Consider the following 22874-nt stretch of genomic DNA (forward strand, 5'->3'; position numbering starts at 1 on the left):
GTGGATGACATTAATAGTCCCATAGACTAAAATTGAAATACACCCATTTATTTAGAATTACCTCCATATAATGAATTATTTTTTAATTTTCTATTATATTGCAGTATAATTTTATTATTAATTTGCATTGATTATGTACTCCAGTGAATTTCAACTTATATGCCGTGAACATTTTTTTTCTGTCAATAATTATAATTCACCCACGGTGGCCGCGCGGCTTAAGCGTTGGACTATCACACCGTGGGTCTCAAGGCAAATCCTGGGTCTGGCAAGTACACATTTGTTTTTCAATATGTGTGTGAGTCAGGGTATGGACCTAATAGGTTGAGCAAGTGGCTGACATCCATTTCTCGTAAAAACAAAATTTGTTAATACAAACCTCTACCCTGTGGAGGCCCATATGATCATATTAGGATCGGACATGGTCGGAATTATAATTCAATAAAGTGACAATTCCACCAGTTCGTGATCAGCAATAAGTGGGGTCTCTAGTGATTAATAATGTTTTTGAAAAGCACCTAGCCCAGCTTAACAAACTGTTTCAAAAAAATCTTGAAGAAAGGTAAAGTAAAAAGTAAAGTGGTCAATGGAAAAGTTTATATGATTTGAAGTTGGGAGAAATGAAGGTAAATACTGTATCTAGTTTGATTTTAAAATTTGAGAAACATAACTGTTTTGTAGAGAAAAGGGCGGTATCATACATTCATTCCAGTAACTGGTATTCTTCTAGGATATTGTGAAAAAATCTTTATAATTGTAAGGCAGTGTTTTTCAAGTAGTGTGCTACCAATTTTTTTTACGTTTTTCCTAGAAAGAGCATAATAACAATAACATAACATTATAATAATCTTCTAGCAACGAGCAACCCACACCCATGAGAACAATCAGCTGATTATGTAACTAGTTAGATTTAATGTTAATTAATCATTGTTTGATAGTACACACATATTATTAGTTAGGTAGGTACAAAAAACTTGTGACTCGAAAAATTTGTTGGACCAAGTCGGAATAATAAATTGTCAATTTCTTCAAAACATTGTAATTGCGAAGGTTACAGATCATTAATTAATTAAAAGGAGCGTTATGTTGATTTTTGGTGTGCAAGAAGTTTATAATGTAATCAATGTGAAATAATATAGTATTATAAATACTCCAACAAGGGCCCATAAAATAAAATTCTTTGAAAACGATTGATTTCTTCTATTTTATGTGAATACAAGTTATTGTTCTATTTCAATTTAAAAAAAATTGATTAAGCCTCAATGACATTGAGCTACTTTACAAGCTGCTTGTTGGCGAATTTAAAAGCGGGCGAGTCAGCTAGTGCGATTGCGACGATGACACAAAAAAATTTCCACTCGCTCAGAAGCCAACAAGCTAGCGAGTTGAAACTGTCATTTTTGGTACTATTTTGACAGGGCGTGTTTAGTTAGTTTTTTACCGGGAGGTCGCTTCTATCGCTCTACTGCGCAGACGCAGTAGGCCCACACGCCAGCGTGTAGCATGTAAAGTTGATCGGCTTTCAATTTTTCTCGGTAGATTGTTTACAATCTGCTTGTTCGATGATGACACTGGACAAGTTTACAAGCAGATTGTAAATTCGCCAACAAGCAGCTTGTAAAGTAGCTCAATGTCATTGAGGCTTTAGGTACTTACCATAAAAATAGTACCTACTTGTGTTTTGAATAAATAAAATAAACAAAAATTAATATTATATTAATTTACTTCCATCTTTTATGTAGTATGTTATCCCTTTAACTCTTTGAGCTAACTAAATAGCTAACAATCAGTCCTCTACAAAATATTTAACATAAATATACATTGAAAAGGTAAGTATTATCATATTATCATATTTGCTTCTGCAGAACACAGCTTTTGAAAGAGCAGAGGTTATCTTAACATAAATTTTTGTTCTATTGTTTTGAAGTGTTTGTTGGCCATTCACCCAACCCGTAAGGTTTTGTTCTGGGTCAATGGAAAACACAGACATGCGAATTTGCCATATGCAGGATTTGGACCTGAGATTTACGACTTCTGAGGTGAACATTCTGCCACTACTTTACAATTTTTAGTAGACTACATACTCCAGTGGGGGCGGGGTTACTTTTGGAAACAGGTAGGCTGTGGAGAAAGCACACTTGTTAAATGTATTTACGGGAAATAAGAAGATAATCCGACATAACTACTGATGAATAGGTAGGTACACAAAAACCGATGAAATTAATTTCAAAAGCTCACTGATGGTATAAAATTAAGCAATTAATTTGAATTATGTATTTTCCTAAATATAAACGCACGGTACGCTCAAAATATATTGAAAATATCCGTTGTTGTGAATCTGTTCCATCAGAATTTATAATTTAACCTGTAAACTAGACATTTTAAAATACTTCTATATTTAAAACACAGCTTAGATACAATATCAGATTTCAACTGACATAATTGACTGAATAAATTGTCTTAGTCTATGAATAAACTAACTAACAAATAAAAATCACGAGATAATTTTTTTTTTTTTTTTAACAACAATCAATATTTATATGTGATTGAATCCCATAGAAATATTTTTTTAAAATTATCTTATAAATTATTTTGAATAAATGTGCACTTACGTAAAATGTAAGCGCTCCTTAAATAGTTTACCAATTTATATGGACCGCCGCAGACGTGTTGAAATTATGAGAAACAAACTTCATATAAAAAAGTTTTCGATTCACGCGAACATAATCCATACAATATGTGAAGCGAAACGAGATGTCGCTTATTTTTTTAAACCTTCGAGACATGCCATAAATGGTGCTTATTGAAATAGTGGAAAAGATCGTAAAATTATTATGACAATTCTACGATAGATGTCGTTGGGCATATTGAATATATTATTATGTGATTATCTTATTTAATATGTCAATATAAAATTAAAAAATATTTTTCTTAAGAAGGTAGGCTTTAAATAATCGCCTAGTATGAAGTCTTCGCCACTGACATACTCTAACCTTGAGTAGATACATAATATAAAATATAGGGTAACAGGAGAAATATAATATTGGGTGAAAATGAAACACAAGAATATTGATATGTTATTATTTGTACAAAATGCCTTTATTGGACGTAAAACTTTTTTAACATCATCAATAAAACACTTTATTTATGTACAAACATCAACTCCGAACACATAATTTCATCACATAGTTTTAACGACAGCCATATTTCATTACCTATTAATATTATTTGATGGAAATATTTATCGAATTCGATGTACATAATTTTACTTAATATTTACACAAATAAATTGTCCATAATACTGAATATATGGCATAATAATAATTATATTGTCTATAATAAATCACTCATTGAAGATGGCATGTCCATTGTCTATGGAAATATTAGTCCGCATTAGTCTTTTGAATTTGAATAGATGCATGTTTCATAATATCGCGGTGGAGAGAAATTCTTCTTATTATGATGTTATTCTGATCCTGAAGACTACTCTGATCCTGTGAAAGCCATACAACATCATTAAAACATACGTTTTCATTCAAACGTTAAATATTATTTAAATAGTAGTGATCATTTAAATGTATCAAACTAAAAATAACTAGTTTACTCTATTTTATGGTGCATAAAAAAGCTTCAATTTTATATCTCATACTACTTTATTACAAATTTGGAAGATAAAAAAAATTAAGGGAGAATTACGCTAAGCATTAATTTACATCTATAGATTTCTAAAATTGTTAGTTTATCAAGCATTAAAGATTGATCATATTATTATACAAAAAAATTCGACCGTGTTTAGGAAAAAGGGCATAACCCTCACAGATCAAATTTTACAGGAGGGGCAAAAAACGTTTTTTTGAATGATTTTAGTTTAATATTTAAAAAAAAAAAAAAATAGGCACAGACATTGGGTGCTAGATGATTCATGATTTGGTGTAATATATTTTCGATCTAATAATAATTCAAGAAGTTATTACAGAAAAATCATTGAAATTGAAAGTAAATGCTTTTTTCCTTAAATTAAAACTTAATTAATCTCAATTAAGACCTGAATTTAGATAATAATTCGGTATTTGCGGCTTATTTCCGTTTTATAGAACGTGTATTTAGTTGTATACATTGTTAATATCGAATAAAAGCACTTTTCGAAAAATCGTGGGTTACGCCCTATTTCCTAAACAGCCGATATGCAAGATTGTTTAAATTTGACTGACATCAAATGGATGAGTATTCATCCCCTTTTTAGCAAATGCTAAACTTTGATTCTAATAATGTAAGATCGGTTACATGTTAATTGTACGTAAAACATTTCACAGTGACACAGTTTGCCGTGAACTTTCTTATCAGAAAGAGATGACCATATATTATACGGTCTCCAATTTTATTAGATTCAATATTTTCATAGCTGATTTTGGCAAAATTCATGAATCAAGAATGAAAACCTAACCTAACCTAACAAATAATCCAGTATATCGCCTATTTTCAAAATTTGTTTGCTGCTGGCTTCCAGTAAAGTGTAAAACGACAAGAACCGTGTTTTATATAAACATGAATTTTTTGTCAGTAGGTACTATAAAAAGGTTGAATGGTCTTTAATATATGGCCATATATTTCCGATACAACATTTCACGGTAAAGTGTGATACGGCGAACTGCATACGTACAAGTTTCCGGTCACGTGAAAGATCGTCCAGTTTGTCCGAAATATTAGACGTCACAAAAGTCACATTTTGACTTACACACCCTTACCATTATAATATTATCATGGCTGCGGGCGGGCATCAGCAGTGATCTATTTTCACAAAAAAAAAATGGATATGCCCGATTGACCGAAAAAACCCACTCACGAACGCTGATGTAATTGCGCAGTTACTGGGCGCAACAATTGCCATCACAGTACCTCGACTCGAATTCTCGAGTCTGGCGAGCGCTTGTATTTTGCGTGCGAGAGGTGATACGCCGTGAGTGCATGTGGACGGCTCAATAAGGTCATCTATACCTAGCAAGCGCACAAGTTGTTAGGTGCTAGTCAAATCGCCACATCTGGGCAGGCTTCTAATCTGATAATGTTTTTATCAAAAAAAAAACAATCTAAAACTTATACAATCGCGTTGTGTAACATGTAATTTCAATTGAATTTTGTACATGCCATGTACTAAGATATACTAATATAAAATGGGACTGTAAAAACTACACGCAAATAGCGAGAAAATATGAATTCCGGGCACGTAAAATCAGGGCTCCACTGTATATTGCTTTATTTTAATTCTAGTAATAGTCAAAATTCATCGGTGACTCACCTGTCACACATTTTCGTCGTCTCCAGGAGTTATATGAAATACCAATCACCATCTTATAATTCCTTATGCCTAATAGTGTCCTGCACCATATTTCTCAGAAACTTGAGGTCATCTCTTTCAAACCAATCTTTGTATACTTGCACAGGGTCTATCATCCAATGCTTGTGAAATGAAATTGGTCTATGAGGAGCGAGATATTCAGAAGAATAATCGATTGGGCGTGCCTGGAAAATAAATGAGCCAGTCACAGTTTAGGAATTTTCATGCCGTTAATATTAGACTCGCAGCTTAATTGATTTAAGAATTCTGGTTTCTGTTCGAATAGACCCATTCTGTGATAATAATTTAGGGAAAAAATCTATACCTACTCAACATACAATCGGATTTAAAACACTTTGGCTGTGCGGGTGCAAATGACGCATGCCGAACGAAATATAATTTGTCATATAAATCCAACATGCGTCCATTTATTGTTCTATTAGTAACAATTAATAATATATTCATTGACATGTTTTCTTTTTCAAATAAATGGGTAACGTTTTTAGTCATCTTTATACGATTTAAGAATTAATACCCCCGTCGCCATCGCGAAACAAATTGACGTGTTCACACCTCGCGTTCGCTCTCCGAATGCCAGCGAGTCCAAAATTTCGTCGCGCCTATAGTTGAAAATTATTTGCCGTTTCACTGATGTATCGTCTTAAGCAAAACAATATTTCGCTTGATGACATGTTGCTACTACTAAAAACTTTTCCCAAAAACATGGCCACACTTACCTATTTGCCTGTATTTTTAAGCAAGTTTTCTATCAGTGACGGCATAGATGAAACATGGACATTAAAATGTGTACTTAGATATTTAAAATATTTGTAATCAATTTTTATATCATGTTCATTTATTCATGGACAGATGTATCTTGGTCTGGACTGGCTTAGAGAAAGGGGGGGGACCAGTTTGAAGAGACTGCACATGATTAGTAGCAGGAATATATCGTCGGTGTTTTATAAAAAAGGGGCGAATCAACCATTTTGGCGAAATCGAGATTTTAATGAAAAAACAATATGTACCTACCTCACTAGCTTTGTTGTGTAAAAACGGCGAATTTGTATCTCCACAGGAAAGTACTTAAAAACGATAATCGTAAGGGCGAATATCTAATTAGTGTTACTGATAAAAAGCGAATGTGACATATTGAGCCTTTTAAAATATTATAAAGTTTATTATAAAGACAGTAATATTCTTTCTAGGCTTCATTATAAACTTGTTAGACATTTATAATCATCCACAGGTAATTAATGAATGTCAAAAGGTAAAAATCCTCCTGTAAAATAACATTTTGGTTACAGTCCTACAAACCTTTCTAAAGAACGGTCAAAAATGGAACTACAAACTACAATATGGACGCCATATTAAAAACGACATTCGAATGTCAGATTATGTCCAGTTGCGAGTCTTGATTGGGTAGTTTTCGACAGTGGCTCCCCCATCCATTCTTTAGATAAGTTTGTAGGTCTGTAATTAGTCTTTCTTACAAAACACCGACGATATATATGGGGCAATGACAACAATCGTCTGCAAAAAATTCAATGAAAAGTTTACCAATAACATTTTAGAATGTAATGTTGGATAACAACTAAATTAAATGTATAACCACATATTAGCAAAAGAATAATTTCACATGACTTTATTTTCAACTGTAGAATGATGACTTATTGTGAAATAACGAAAGATTATAATATGTATCACTCTGAAATAATGGTATTACTATAATGGCATATATAATTATTTCCCAAAGGTACCCCAAATTCTTTATTTTTGACTGTGACCTGGTCCCTTGACATTCTGAAGTCAGGAAAATATATATTATTTATACCTGATGAAACAGTGGAGAATGTATGACGGGAACTTTGATTGATGCCAGACAAACTCCAAGCCACATATCATCAGGAGATGAGGGACTCGGACAGGCGCATTCTATAAGCCGCGGAAGCAAGTCAACACTCAAGACTAAGCTGCCCCCGCCTGTCAAATAGTCGTAGCCCTTCCCATTGAGGATATCGTAGCCGTAACGTTCCCCGAGAGCTACGTTTTTGTTTCCGTAACACGAGAGCACTTCACAGAGACGAGAAACACTGAAAACAATCAAATAATAAAATATTCACATCAATTTTATCAGTCACAACACATTTTATTCTTGAAAATTCTTATACATAAAAAATAGATGAGAAATTATCATTTCAAAACCAAAATCAAAAACAAGAAGGTCATAAAACTAAGTTGGTAATCACTTAAATATTGTCTGTTACATAAAGTTTATTGGTAAGATTTTATGTACAAAAGCCCAGCTCTATCTTTTCTCTGGGAAATTTGAATCTGTTTGTGATATCAAAATATGGTAGATCTAACACCATACGCCAGATGTGTAGGTATTTTGAAGGCTAGATGCGTATCCAAAAATGATCTGGCAAGAATAACGCAAAGTTGACAACAACACAACAAACTGGCTCTGATCATTATTAGATGGCATGTTGTAATCAAATGTAATGTAATAGATTGATGTCTTTCCAACAAGAGTTGACAGTTAACACGATATTATTGTTCAAGCATTCGCATTATCTTAACGGATATTTTTAAAATTTTTTGATAAATGAAAATATTATTGTCGATATGGTCGATCTTATGAATCCAGTAAACTCTATTTTGGTCAATAGCGAGATTTTTATTGAACCTACACAGAACAGATAATAAATATAATTCCGATGGGCTATATACCAATACAGTAAATTTTGACGCAGGGTTTTGAATGTGTGAGTGTCCTACGAAAATGAACCACGCATTATATACTGCTATTAGGTATATTTAATGCTACTTCAATTATTAAAAGTTAATATTGTAATACGTAAAATGAAAATACCTCAATATTGTGTCATCATCCGCAATAACAACCCACTTTATGTGAGGTTGAGATTTCAAATAGTTTGACAGGTAACTCAGGATTCCCATGGTCTTGGCGCAGTGTCCCCTTTCTGTATTTTCAATCCCCAAATCCATTGTTGGTATTGAGGTATCTGAAAGATATTTTAGTAATTCAATAAAATATTATTATATAGATGTCTCTCAATAATAAGAGATGTATCCGTTTTTACACAAGAATTCATTCACAAAAATTTGTTTATGAGATAAATCTCTACCTTTAAATACCTTTGTATGTATATATTTTTATAGATTATATTATGGTATGACGAGGACCACTATATTCAGGCTGCGGCACGAAACTATGAATTTCGATCGTAATTATTGGTTATAAACCTAACCGAAAAAAAAACGTTATTTTTAAAAACGGTACATGTTTCCGGTACACGCGCGTTAACATGATCTTACTCCCTAGTTCATTTATCGTTTGTCAATTTATGGCTACGGTCGTATGTTATAGCTTAACCACTGGGACATGCCAATAGAAATGGCGTATTTCAAAAAAATACTACCTTATTCTTAGGTCAATAATTATTATAAAACAATCATTATTCGTAGGATGTTTATCACATTTGAATGGTCAAAGACATAGCTTATAATCAGTATCTTTAGAATTATCTTCAAATGGGTTAATCGCATTTTTTGAATAATAAAATGCCTAATTCTTGTCAAATTTTGGATCACAGAGATTATAAAATATAATTTTTTATCGTAAATATTTCACTATAATAATTTCAACATAAATTTTACTAATGGTTTTATAAATGCGTTTGAAAATTACTAAAACTAAAAAATCTTAACACCACTGCACATGGAAGTACTGAAATATGACTATATTCTAAAACATTAGATCAAGGGTTTAAAAGAATACTATTTTATGTAGTAAAAATACTTTATGCAGTCATCAAATGTTTAAAATAAATATAAAGGATAATAAGGCTTCAAAATTATATAAATAGATTATCAACAACGTTTAAGGAATGTCCAGGGTTATGCTTTGAAAATACCATAAAACCTCCATTTTGACATACGTTGGGCATGTGGGCCCTTAATATATCCTAGAGTCGTCGCACACAATAATGGCAAAACCTGATGGCAGGAAATAAGAGAGTGCAGGGACAATTTGCTGCTGACCCAAGCGGTGAACCCGCACGCACATGAGTTGAGCATACAGGGAATAGGCGGTAAACAGTTTAAATCGCATATTCCCTGTACGTCTTTCAAAGGTGTGCGCGATGGGTCTAAATCTGTTATTGTACATTAAAATAAATTCTCACCATTTTTATCACTGAAAAACATTAAATTTGAAGCGAATCTTCCCCAAGTTTTTTTAACAACTGGTACCCTGACTTTGTGGAACTCGTGGTAAGTCTTTACGGCAAAGAAAAATGATTCCTTTGGCACCGGATCACCCTGAAAAAAATTCACAGTTTATTTTATATATCTTACTGTCACTAGTTGGAAAATTATTGGAATAGCATATGGAGACTTCTAGGATGAAACCTTAGCTGGGTAACCAGGGCATTTATGTAAGTATACATAATATTCTCTCTCCATAGCATAGGAGTTAAGCGAATGGCTTACAACACACTGGTCAAAATGTATTTATCAATTACAAACTTACACAGGCTTCGTGACTCTTCGGATATGTGGCACAGGTCTTGCTGGAGACGATGCAAAATTCATCAGAATGCGTAAGCTGAGACCCTTGACCGTTGTCATAGACAAACGTGGCTAGCTCAAACGCAGGATCGATAGAGAATTCTGTGTGCGATGTCGACTCGTTTTCTTTGAAACGGTGGTGGAGTCTGAAATTTTAAAAAGCTGGCATCAATACAAACATAAAATTTCTGGCTATGAGAGTTCGTATGATTTAATATGAGAAAAAAACTTTGTAAAGCCTTAAATTCTTAAAGCTTATGGATGGGGTCTAATAATCAACAAGTTGTTGCGAAGAATAATTGATTTAGATTTCATAATCGATTTGTTTTGATATCAAAATATGAACACCGAAGTGTGTCACACCTGTAATGCTGACATGGTATGATTGCTACAGTATTCCCCCTCCAGAAATTAAGTAGTAATTTTGATATACGAGTGACATGCAATTGCTACATCCACATATAAAATCAAAAAATCTTTGCTTCAAAAGCACTACAATATACTTGATGCCAAATTTCTTGCTTAACCCCAAGCCATTTCAGCATTCCTCAAGTACAACGAATAATAAAAGGTGAAAAGTATTAAAATTTGATTATATGACTTACGTTCGTAGCAGGGCCATACTCATGGCGAATCCTGAAGCGAAGTTCGGGTACGTAAAGTCATACTCTTCAGTCGCAAGAGAAAAGTGGTGGATTATCGTAGGCTCCACGTCTTTCAAGCCATGTCCGATCCAGATTTCCTAGAAAGGAAATTTAATATATAATAAATGTATATATCATCATCAACCGAGGTCGATCTACTGCTCATAGAAGGTCTCCCCTAGCTCTCTCCACTCTTCTCGGTCTCTAGTTCTTTGCCGCCACGTACATCTACCGAACTTGGAAATGGACAAGTACGAGCATTTGCCAATGTTACCATAATAATGTTCCAAACATGGGATCCTGAGAATAATTATTTTTGAATAGAAAAAAAAAATTGTTATACTTTTCCAGAAATTGTCTCAGAAAAAGTAAAGGGAAACCGTGTTTCATCCTAATCGGCAGTGGCGAAGGGTGGAGGTAAGCTGTTAAGATCCGCCATAAATAGTGCACACTAAACTTTATCAGTCATACGTATTTGTTTTCATTGAAATAAGACTACAACTTACAGATGGTGTTCTTTAGTTTTTAAAATACAATTAAACCCTGCGAAAACCAAGCCATAATAGATAATAGTCAAAAAATACTCGTCTATCTATAAAGTATCTATAATTATGCACTTAAATCATACATAACTTTGACTATTTTATAGATAGAGTAATATTTTTTATCTATTATGGTTTGGTTTAGGCAGGGCTTAATGAATTTTAAAAAATGAACCAACAATATGTGTAATATGTATTCTAAATACAACGAAATCGGATAGGTATGAATGAAAAGGTGTGCACAATTTTGTCGTATCGCCCAAAATATACCAAAACGATTGTGGTTTGGCTTAGTCAGGGTTTAATTGATTTTTAAAAACTAACCAATACAATCTGTAAATTATAGTCTCAACTCAATAAAAACAAATACGTACGACTAACAAAGTTTAATGTGCACTATTTATGGCGAATCTTAATAGCCTACCTCCACCCTACGCTACTGCTAATCGGAGCATATGGCCCTTCACAGAGTGGATGTTGTATTAACATATTTTTATTGCGAGGAATAGTAGTTAACCATTCACCCAACCCATAGGGTCCTTGCATTAACACATTGGCAAAATAACATGCGTTTATGACAGGCTGCGAGATCCTATATATTATAAGCGATGAGAATTTTCTCTGCCAAATAGCTTATTTATATCTTCTTACCCGGTTTGGCATATTTTGGCCTACAAGAGTTGGAAACATTGTTCGATCTGGTAAGTTTTGAAAAAAAATCATCACCGTGTTTTTTTGTATTTCTTAAAATAATTAATTTTATTCGAAACAACACCTTACATATTGGTGGAATTCGTAATATGGGGAAATAAATTGTATTATTTTATTTTCAGCACGGTCAGTTCAATTTGGCAGTTAGTTTAGGTAAAATAAAATCCCATTATCTGATAAAGTTTCCTAAACTTTTAATATTCCAGTAGGTACCCCTTTAGAAACTTAGATCTTATCACGTGTTTTTGTAGCTTTTTTTCTATACGTTTTTTTATTTTACTTTTTCGATTTTCAAAAATTAAATATTTCCGAAAAAATATAGTAGATACCTACCTACCAATGGCATTATTAATGGACAACGCACTCAATACAGTAGCTAGCAAGTAAATTCGCACATAGCGAGATTCGCACATGTATAGGTAGACGTCACGCAATTTCCATTATGCGATATCACGCATCGGGAATTTATAGCAATATCACCTTTATTGTAATGGCGTTAGAACAGTGTTTCTATTCAATGTCAATGTCAATGATCATTTGAGCGAGCCCGTTTGAACCGAACCATTCGGCAGACCCGACAAAAAGCATCGGGAATTTATAGAAATATCACTTTTATTGTAATGGCGTTAGAACAGATTATGCCATTCGGCAGACTCGACAAAAAAGTGAGTGTCATTTTTTTTCCAGGTGCTTCGTCCATATAAATGTCATTGCTACCTACAGAAATGATAAAACATTTCACTGGTAAGTACCTAAGTCAAACATTTTACGAAAAAAAATCGCCTGCGGGTACGCATACCACAGTTTTAGAAACACTGATTGTACCTATTGAAATTGCAGAAAATGTATTTATTTACATTAACTAACTAAACTAAGTCCAAGACGTTGACAACATAAAGAAAAAATTGGCTAGTATGCAAGAGAGTTATGTTACCTCTTTCGGATCATAATCTATGAGTATCTCCCTAAGATGAGGCAGTCTAACTGTGATGTGCTGATCGCAGAAGAAGACCCATTTTGCGGAAGTGCTGTGATCCTCGGCTAGCTGCGACAGGAGAGGCAGCACCGTCCAGGAGCCTCTGGCGTGTGTCGTTACCACTTCTGGCTTCCTCTAAGAAATATATATTTTTCAAGTGAAACATGCACCGGCAGAGTGAATCAGGCTGATGTGAACGAGAAACAGGCCACAGTGAACCACCGTCAGCTGTGAACCAAATGTGTGGACCAGAACCAGTTTGACCAACCCACAATTATTATTCAGTTCTGAGATAATTGGTGTTAAAGTTATAGATTCATTGAAAAAAAGCTCAATATTGCTTCCGCAAAATACCTGATAATTTAACTCAATCACTTGAAGGCTTGTATTCATTGTTATCTGTTGAAAAATCTTCATCTGTTTGTTCTAGCATTTCACAAATAATGTCAGACTTGTCCGCCATTTATATGTGGAATAGATGAATACGGCACCCATTATGAATTATTGGTACAGTTCGGTTATGAGGAATACAGCGGCAACACACACTTTGAAAAAAGCCGATATACTGGATTATTTGTTAGTTTAACCTAACCAAACCTAAACTAACCCAAACTGACAAATAATCCAGTATATCGGGTATTTTCAAAATGTGTTTTCCGCTGTATTCCTCATAACCGAACTGTACCCAATTTATATCATTACAAGAAATGACTGTGGATGGCAGTGTCATAAGACGACAATTTTTAGTGATAAGTCATATTTGAACCAGACACAAAATTAATATTTAATAGCGATGAGATGTCTAACTTAGTTTTCTCATTTTTGTGGGTTGGACAAGTCTGGTTCTGATCCACACAAATAAACTTTTGAGGCGGTGACAAATATGAAAAAAATTGAGAATCATTAGGGCTTAGACACGCGGTGTTGCAATTGGTGGTCCTTGCTTTAGTCCAATTGGACACGTTTGGAATCAAGCGAGACATGCTTTGACGCATCGCAGTCTGCGTCGTTTTGCAGTGACGTGTATTTGCCCGTAGTACCTACAAATGTATTAAATTATAAAAAATCATTGGATCAAAACATAAAACTCCGCCATCTTTTATTAAAAATTGTGAAATAATTAGAGGATCGTAACAAATAAATAATCAAGAATCATGTAAATAGTAGGTACAGAATTTAGATAAATTGGAAACCTCAGAATCATACAAATTAGAAAAAAATCTTGAAAAAAAATCCATAGGATTATGATGGGTCAATGTGCTTTATCAATTTAGTCACCTGCACCCACTTGAATAAAAAAAACAATGTTTGTTAAATAAGATATACGCCCACGATGGTCGCGCGGCTTAAGCGTCGGCCTATACCGTAGTGGGTCCCAGGTTCGAATCCTGGGTCCGGCAAGTACACATATTGCTTTTCAATTTGAGTTGAGTCAGAGTCCATACCTAATAGGTTGAGCAAGTGGCTGATATCCATTTCTCGTAAAAACAAAATCTGTTAATACAAACCCACTCTGTGGAGGCCCATATATAATAAATGATCTTATTAGGATCGGACATGATCGGAAAAAAATCAATAAACGCGATTATTCTTGAAGATCAAGTTACGTGAACACTGAAAATCAATTAATGAAACCACAGCCTTCTATATTTTTCATATAAATAGAAAGCTGTGGTAAAACTCGTCATCGCCGTGAATTAGGGGATTTATGATAAATTATGACATTTTTTATATGTATTTTGGAATTTATCAAGAGGAATATTTGAGGAGCAAACATTCAAAAAGTGATTTGTCACACATTTTGAAAAATGCCGTTTATTGTCAATTCTGATAGTCCATATTTAAATCTATGAAAGGAAACCAGAATCAGTGTTCAAAGAACCTTTTATCATATAAAAAAATATAATGCCTTGATTTTCATTCAAATAGTGTTTTGCCCACAAGTTTCATGCAAATCGTGTTTTGTCCAAATTTCAAATCAAAAAATGAACCACTTCCGCGAATTTTGGATTATACCAAATACCAGGTTTAAAATTCTTTCCTTAAACAGTTTTATAATAAAAAAACCATTTTGAGTACAATATGTTTTTCTTGATTATCTCAGCTCAACATTTGTGTGACAAATCACGTTTTGAATGTTTGCTCCTCATTTATATTCAAGGACAACGAAAATATTTAAATATTTGAACGAAGTACCTAAATAAGTGGTCATTAATAATATAGAATAACTTTTCATACATGTTCCTCCTCTAAAGCCTGGGTTATAATCTCCCTCTTTAGTCTGTCTGCCAAACTGGTATGGTACGGGTGATGCTGGCTTAATATTACGAATAAGATGTCTGCATAATCTGAAACAAGAGAAAAAATAACAACATTATACATATGGACAATAGGCATAGGGATTAGGCGAATGTTTAAAAACCACGATTGGCCACTTGCATACGTTGCTAAACTACGACCATATTTTGGAGAAAGCATTAAATACAAAAATACAAGATAAAAAGAACCTTTTATATACTTGTACTTGATATCAAACTTGTACTTGATATGAAGTAAATAAAAAACAAACAAACAAACAAATATGGAATACTGAAATATCATTTTGATTTCCATAGTAACGCACGTATATATTAATAATTTAGTTGCTATGACCATCCAATTAGCAACCAATAATAGTGGATTAGATTACGGATTTCTTCCGAAATAACTTTTCATACAAAACAGAATTAACTGAAAATGAATTCAATTCTACTTAAAGATGGCTAAAAGAATGCACTGGCATCGTGTCAGTGACGTCCCCTGGGGTAGGCAGATTGAGTGTCGCTTGGGGGCGGCAGTTACCCAAAGGGCGGCAAATAGAGGAGAATCACTAGGTACCATATAGAAATAGATAACTAAACTTAGTAATAACGGAAATATCTATCCATTAAAAAAGTCAGCTCAATGGTTGGAAACAAAATGTATTAATTAGGTACGAATAAGGATTTTTTGTCGGGTTCGCGATGTCTAGTTTACTTCCGTTGTCCTTGGATGTCAAGTTCTTGGTGAACAGCAATGACACGTGCATACATTATTTAAAATTTATCCAAATATGTTTGCCAGTCACTCGCGAGTTTTGGAAGTTGTCAAGTGTATTTTTAAATTTACCTATCTGAAACCGTAGAGTCGCAATATTGTCTATTGAAGCAGAGAAGGCATTTACATTAGATTTATATTGTTAGTAATGTATCCACACAACACATATTTCTTAGATATTGGAGACATGAAAGAATGATATTATAAAGTACTATATAAAAAATGTGGCGGCATTTTGGCACTGCCTAGGGGCGGCATTTTGTCCAGGGACGTCACTGCATCGTGTTCTGATAAATTCTAAAAGTTTTAAATGTCTAGCTAGTCGGGAAGTTAATTAAAAATTGATTGCAAGATTTGTACTGGATAAACAACCACCGGACAAATAAGAATACGAGCTAATAAAAACGTTGTAATAATAATAATTGTGACTGAATTTATATTGGGTTTAATCTCAATGAATAGTGGACAAAGAGTTGAGGGTCTACCACTCCACTGTGGATATGTCTTTATCTCTTCTCGAAAAGATTTTAGGGGTGACATTTTCCGCTAAATGAAATAGTAGATACCCACGATAACCGGCGACTACGTGACAAAAATGTTGAATTGCTCGCACGAATTTAAAATCTTCTCGCTTTTTTCTCTCTAATACAAGGCAAATATCATTTAGTACGACTGCTGAAAGGATATCTCTATGCTTGTACCACACCCCACCACACTGAAGCTCTGGATATGGTTTACGTCGTTAGGATACCAGATCATTAGGATCCATTTTGATTTAATTTTAATAGTAAGATCTGTGGGTCTATTCTATACTTATCGAACACTAAATTGATAAATAGTATCAAACTTAGGGTAGGTTTGTATCAAAATATTAGCACTTATTGTAACAATTACACGAAGCCGGTTTTTATTGTTGCAATAAGTGCGATATTTTAACAGCAGCAAGATAGGTGCTGTTAAAATATAGCACTTATTGCAACAATAAAAACCGGCTTCGTGTAATTGTTACAATAAGTGCTAATATTTTGATACAAACATACCCTAAGTTTGATAATATTTTTCACTTTATCACTTTAGCGGTCGATAAGCATAGAATAGACCCACTGACCCCCTGAAGCGCCCCTGTAGCTATCGCCAAGATTTTTTTTTAGAATAATTATTAATAACAATAACCATATCTTTGCTTTTTCGTACAAGGTGGTTGTTAGTAATTTTGAACAATCACAGGCACCCAGGCTTTCAGAAAAACACATAAATATTGTGTGTCCTGACCGGGAATCGAACCCAGGAACTCTCGGGTGGAAGGCAAGCGACTTACGCACTGCACCACGAGAGCCGCCTGCTATCGCCAAGGTTAAGGGCAGTTTGATATTCTACAGTAGTGTTCCTCAAAAGTGAACCTCAAGGTTCCGCGATGTAAAATTAAGGGTAGGTAATCTTTTTTTTTATTTCACAATAAATCCATTTGAATTATTGAGTTGTCGGCACTCGACTGACATCATATTATTAAGCACTGATCACAACGTCCTTTTATGGTAGCCAAGTAGAGTATACGCTTTATAACTTTGCACTTTTTACTACACTGATACGCCTCTTTGCCTGATTACCTCGCACAAAATTACATAAAATGATAATATTCACTTCTATTCATATATGTCGTAAATCAATAAAAAAATATATAATAATATTATATCATATAATGTTTGAGGCTTTCACGGTTGTTTTTTATCGTAGTATATTCTTGGGTTTTCACCGTGTCTCCTTCTTCCTTCTTTACTCGACGTTTCGGGCTCGTTGCAGAGGCCATTATCAAGAGATATGTTTTATGATGAAATGTAGTGTAGGTATGTGAATGTAAACGTTGCTCTAAGAATGTCAAAAGGAATCCGATTATCTAAGAGCAAACGTTGCTCAGAGTAATCTGTCAATCATTATGACCGAGGATACCGGCTCGAATATTAGATTTTGCTGATAGTGCCGGAAGCCATGACTTTTTTTTTTTTTTTTTTTTAACCGTAATCGGGATGATGAATTACGGTTAAAAACGATTCATCATAAAACATATCTCTTGATAATGGCCTCTGCAACGAGCCCGAAACGTCGAGTAAAGAAGGAGACACGGTGAAAACCCAAGAATATACTACGATATTATATCATGTAAAGAAATATTTTTAGAATAATTACAACATTGTCATCCTAGAGCCGGAGTGCAAAGTTATGAAGTGGCAACTCTAACATGCGATCATTCGCCATGCTGGATAAATAGCCATTTTTATTAGTCAGAAAACACTACAAATAATTATATAATAAAATTCTACATGTGAATTATCATGTAATTATATCAATCAGCATATCTCACCAAATTGCATCGCACAGCCACATATTTGAAATGTTAATATTGTAAGTAAAACAGCGCCGCAGGTGATTTTTTTTTTACTATTGGAGAAAATTTGTGGTGTTTGTTTATCTCACTTAACTAGTCGACCCACTATGTTGCCCCCCGCCTAAGGTCAGGCTCCCAGGCTAGAATCCTGTCAGCCCCTTTGTGGGGGGTCATGCATTACGGATACGTATGTGATGTCACGCATGCGGATAAGAACTCCATATCGACCATATCTATAAATAAGAAGTACAGTAGCACCGTAAGCTCCACTTAACAGATATAATATAATATCTTCTTCCTATGCCATTCCCCACCAGAGGTGGGCAACCATGTGGGTGATCTTCGCTTTATCATCTGTTACCCAGAACAGTTCTGTCAAGCTGCACTCGGTACCAATCACGGAAGTTATTAGGAAACTAACAGTTGATCTATCTTTAGATAATGAGATGCTCGAAATAGGTACTGTAGATGTCTGGCTTTAATACTAAGCACAACTTCTCGATCGTACCATAAGACAAAAGATGAGAAGATGGAGTCATACAGTAACTTTAACCTGCTGCGCCTACGGGATAAACATCATAGTGTAATGAAATCTAGTCAATTATATCTATGTTACGCTGCCAGTAATCTTCTTCTTCTTTCACCCTATCACGACCCAGCATTGGGGCATATGGCAAGCACAAATTCGCGCCACTTCCCTTGATCCATCGCCAACTCTCGCGCCACACGCCATCCCAGACCTGCAGCGCGTAGATCGCTTTTGTAGCACCGCTGCAGGGTGAGGGAGGGCCGGCCACGACGATGGAACCATTGAGGCTGTGCCACAAGGGTACGAAGCGTCGTACTCTTTGGCGGCATCCGGAACACATGTCCCAGCCACGTAAAACGTCCCTTCGTGATTAGGCAGCTATGTCTACTCACGAACTCGGGTGTTTGTAACGTGGTCGTACCAATGTACCCCTGAGATTCGGCGGAGACATCGATTCTCAAAGCTCAAAAGCCGAGATCCTCGAAGCTTGTAAGATGAAATGCCTCACAGCCATGCAGGAGCACAGGTAGCACGCACGCGTTGATTATTCTGTGAGGACCAAACGTCCTTGTTCTGCCAGTAATAGTCAAACTTTTTAAACTATTCCCACGTGCCTCGTCCCAACTATCTAATAATAAAGATAATAACGCGAAAGCACTGTTTGCATATTATTTACCACTGCATTCGCGACCATAAACAATCCACTATCTTCTGGAAGTTGAGCGGTAAATTTGGTGGGAGTATGACTGCAAGAATGTTCCGAGAAACTAAATGCACGTTCCGTGAATATTATGCACTGTTATCGAAATCTGCACGCGAAGCTATTTTCTTCATTTGAACCGAGCGGTAAAAATGTTGCCAGTATTAAAATGAAAAATACAAACATGTACCTACAGGTAAATCATTCTACGGTGGCACCATGGGTGATTCGCGTGTGTGTATTGGTATAATTTGCTACAATGCCTTCACATCGTAAGATATATTTAAAAAAAATAAGGCCCGTAGTACCTATATCATTTAAATTATGTGCAATTCATTTTGCATTGCAGACTAATTTGTAGCATACATCACTATTTTCGGTCACGTCATTCTGTCAAAGACGGTAAACATTCCAATAAAATTTTAGATTCACCAAAAGAGTAGGTAAATTCGATAAATTATGAGATGCCAAGATAAATCCTGAAACTTGAATTTGTGAATAAACCTTATTATTTAAAATATATTTTAGATGGAAAACCACAAAATACTCGTATATTTATACGTATATACATAACAACAAAACGTCAAAAGATAGAATAATAGAAGAAAAGATAGAAGCAGGCGATAACAGTGTAAAATGTGCTACAAATGTATCTGCAATGCGAAATTGCGTGCATTTAATTTAATAATTAGTCTTAGTAATGTTTTCCCTGCTTCACTTTCACAAAAAATGTGAGAGAAAACATCTTCAACATCATTGAATAAGATAATAGGTATTAGGTATGTATGTTTTCTTTAGATATACTTAATATTGTTAATGTAAATTGTACGTAAAACATTTCACCGTGGCACAGTTCGCCGTGAGCTTTCTTATCGAAAAGAGATGATCGTATACTATACATACGGTCTGCAATTTTATTAGATTCACTATGAACATTAATTCAATTTTCATAGCTGATTTTGGCAAAATTCATGAATTCAAAAATGAAAACTTAACCTAACCTAAAAAATTATCCAGTATATCGGCTATTTTCAAAATTTGTTTGCTGCTGGCTTCCTATATAGTGTAAACCGACAAGAATCGTGTTTTATTTAGACATGAATAATTTTATGTCAGTACTATACGACCCAAAGAGGTTGGACGGTCTTTAAAATACAGCCATATATTTCCGATACAACATTTCACGGTGAAGTGTGATACGGCGAACTGCATACGTACAAGTTTCCGGACACATAGTCGCCTACGCGCTCTCTTTTACAACGATTAGCGGTAAAAAAAATGAAATATGTACTTAGTTAATTGTACCATCGTCAGAATGTACTGGTGCCTATGTAGGTACTAATATTAAATCAAATTGTAAGTGTACTCGAGACAGTGTCAGTGGAGCTGATCAATAATGTTTACCTATCTATAACTTTATAGAAGAGGAAGAAGCATAATCGAATATTACGAAGATTCGAATGCAGTGTTCTAAAATAGAACACTGGCGAACATAGACAACGGTCATTATACTATGCACCTCGCAATGGGGCGTGCATTATATTAAAGTGCATAGATAACGAGCCAGATGAAATATTATTCAGGTCTTAAATATGACGGCGTCGCAAGGAAAATGGCATCACGGCACGGCCACTGCTATTAACTGCTTCATTATACTTCACATTTTAGATATCAAAGGAAACTTGCTGTACCTAACGTAACCATAGACTAATTTTATTTATATATTAAAAGGTCGCATAGGTAAATTTGGGTAAATTGTATTTTACTTGAGGTTGTATGGATACTATCCGTGGTTTCATCCAATTGACTTTCTCTTAGGTATGCTTACATACTGTAGTCTGCAATTTAGAAGAGATCTTTATTTTAGCTACGTATTTTTTTCGACTTATACGATGTATAAATGAGAACTCTGCCATTCTGGGCAGTGTTGACCTGTGTGTCCCTGATAACTATCTTAGAAATAGGGAGCATCAGTTATTTATTCTCCCTAGGTGCAGAACCAATTTTCCACTGGTAATGCCAATTGGGAGGGCGATAACTATGTTCAACCAAATTGCTTCGGGTGTTGATATATTCCACTTCCGTGAAGGTGAGTTTAGGTGGACGCTATTTTATGAATTATTAAAATAGGGTCTCCTTAGCAAACTCGGTGTACTTCTTTGAACTTCTACAGATGTATAATTGTATTTTCATTTTTGTCGTTTTTATTACTTTTCTTCTTTATAATAATGTTTTATGTCGTGTTGTGAACGTCTTAAACTTATAACTTGTAATGTCCACAATATCTTTAAAAAAATAATTGCAATTGAAATAAATTAAGAATAGCAATAAAGGCGACATATCTACCAACATGATGGAATTTTACGTTTGGCAATGATTGCTCGGGTCGGTTGAATTGTCATCTAGGTTAGCATTTTAGAACATTAAGGGGGGACATGCTCGACGTATGTCAAAATCGAGCTTTTATTGCATTTTCAAACCATGATCCTGGACATTCCTTAAACGTTGTAGATAATCTATTTATATAATTTTGAAGCCTTATTATCCTTTATATTTATTTTAAACATTTGATGACTGCATAAAGTATTTTTATTACATAAAATAGTATTCTTTTAAACCTTTCGCTCTAATGTTTTAGAATATAGTCATATTTCGGTACATGAATGTGCAGTGGTGTTAAGATTTTTTACATTTATTAATTTTTAAACGCATTTATAAAACCATTAGTATAATTTATGACGAGATAATTTTAGTAAAATATTCACGATAAAAATTTATATTGATAATCTCTGTGATCCCAAATTTGACAAGAATTAGGCATTATATTATTCAAAAAATCGGCAAGATTAACACATTTGAAGATAATTCTAAAGATACTCATTATAAACTATGTTTTTGACCATTCAAGTGTGATAAACATCCTACGAATAATGATTGCTTTATAATAATTATTGACCTAAGAATAAGGTAGTGTTTTTTTGAAATACGCCATTTCTTTTGTCATTCCCCAGTGGTTAAACTACAACATACGGCCGTAGCCATAAATTAACAAACTATAATTAAAGTAGGGAGTAAAATGATATTGAAGCGCGTGTTTCAACATGTACCGTTTAAATTTTTTTTTTTAAAAATTCGGTTAGGTACATGTTCAAACACGCGCGTTAACATAATTTTACTCCCTACTTTAATTATAGTTTGTCAATTTATGGCTACGGCCGTATGTACTACTACATCAAATGTTTAAAATAAATATAAAGGATAATAAGGCTTCAAAATTATATAAATAGATTATCTACAACGTTTAAGGAATGTCCAGGATCATGGTTTAAAAATACAATAAAAACTCAATTTTGACCTACGCTGAGCATGTGGGTCGTTAAGTT

The 22874-nt window shown here is 34.3% G+C and overlaps 1 protein-coding gene across 1 annotated transcript in view; it reads right to left on the reverse strand.

The window, feature by feature from the left end:
- Positions 1–3067: 3067 nt before the first annotated feature.
- Positions 3068–22874, reverse strand: part of LOC147064870 (beta-1,3-glucosyltransferase) — a 63744-nt gene continuing 43937 nt past the window's right edge. The window contains exons 3-11 of the mRNA XM_085958168.1: positions 15043–15152; positions 12763–12939; positions 10537–10673; positions 9894–10077; positions 9547–9682; positions 8211–8364; positions 7170–7428; positions 5297–5520; positions 3068–3494 (exon numbers count right to left, since the gene is read on the reverse strand). Of these exons, the coding sequence (XP_085814294.1) occupies positions 5350–5520; positions 7170–7428; positions 8211–8364; positions 9547–9682; positions 9894–10077; positions 10537–10673; positions 12763–12939; positions 15043–15152 (1328 nt within the window). The 3' untranslated portion in view covers positions 3068–3494; positions 5297–5349. The remainder of the gene's footprint in view (positions 3495–5296; positions 5521–7169; positions 7429–8210; positions 8365–9546; positions 9683–9893; positions 10078–10536; positions 10674–12762; positions 12940–15042; positions 15153–22874) is intronic.

The sequence above is a fragment of the Rhyacophila brunnea genome, unplaced genomic scaffold (genome assembly GCF_057557595.1).
Source record: "Rhyacophila brunnea isolate RB1 unplaced genomic scaffold, BYU_Rbru_1.0 scaffold_7, whole genome shotgun sequence".
Classification (NCBI taxonomy): Eukaryota; Metazoa; Arthropoda; class Insecta; order Trichoptera; family Rhyacophilidae; genus Rhyacophila; species Rhyacophila brunnea.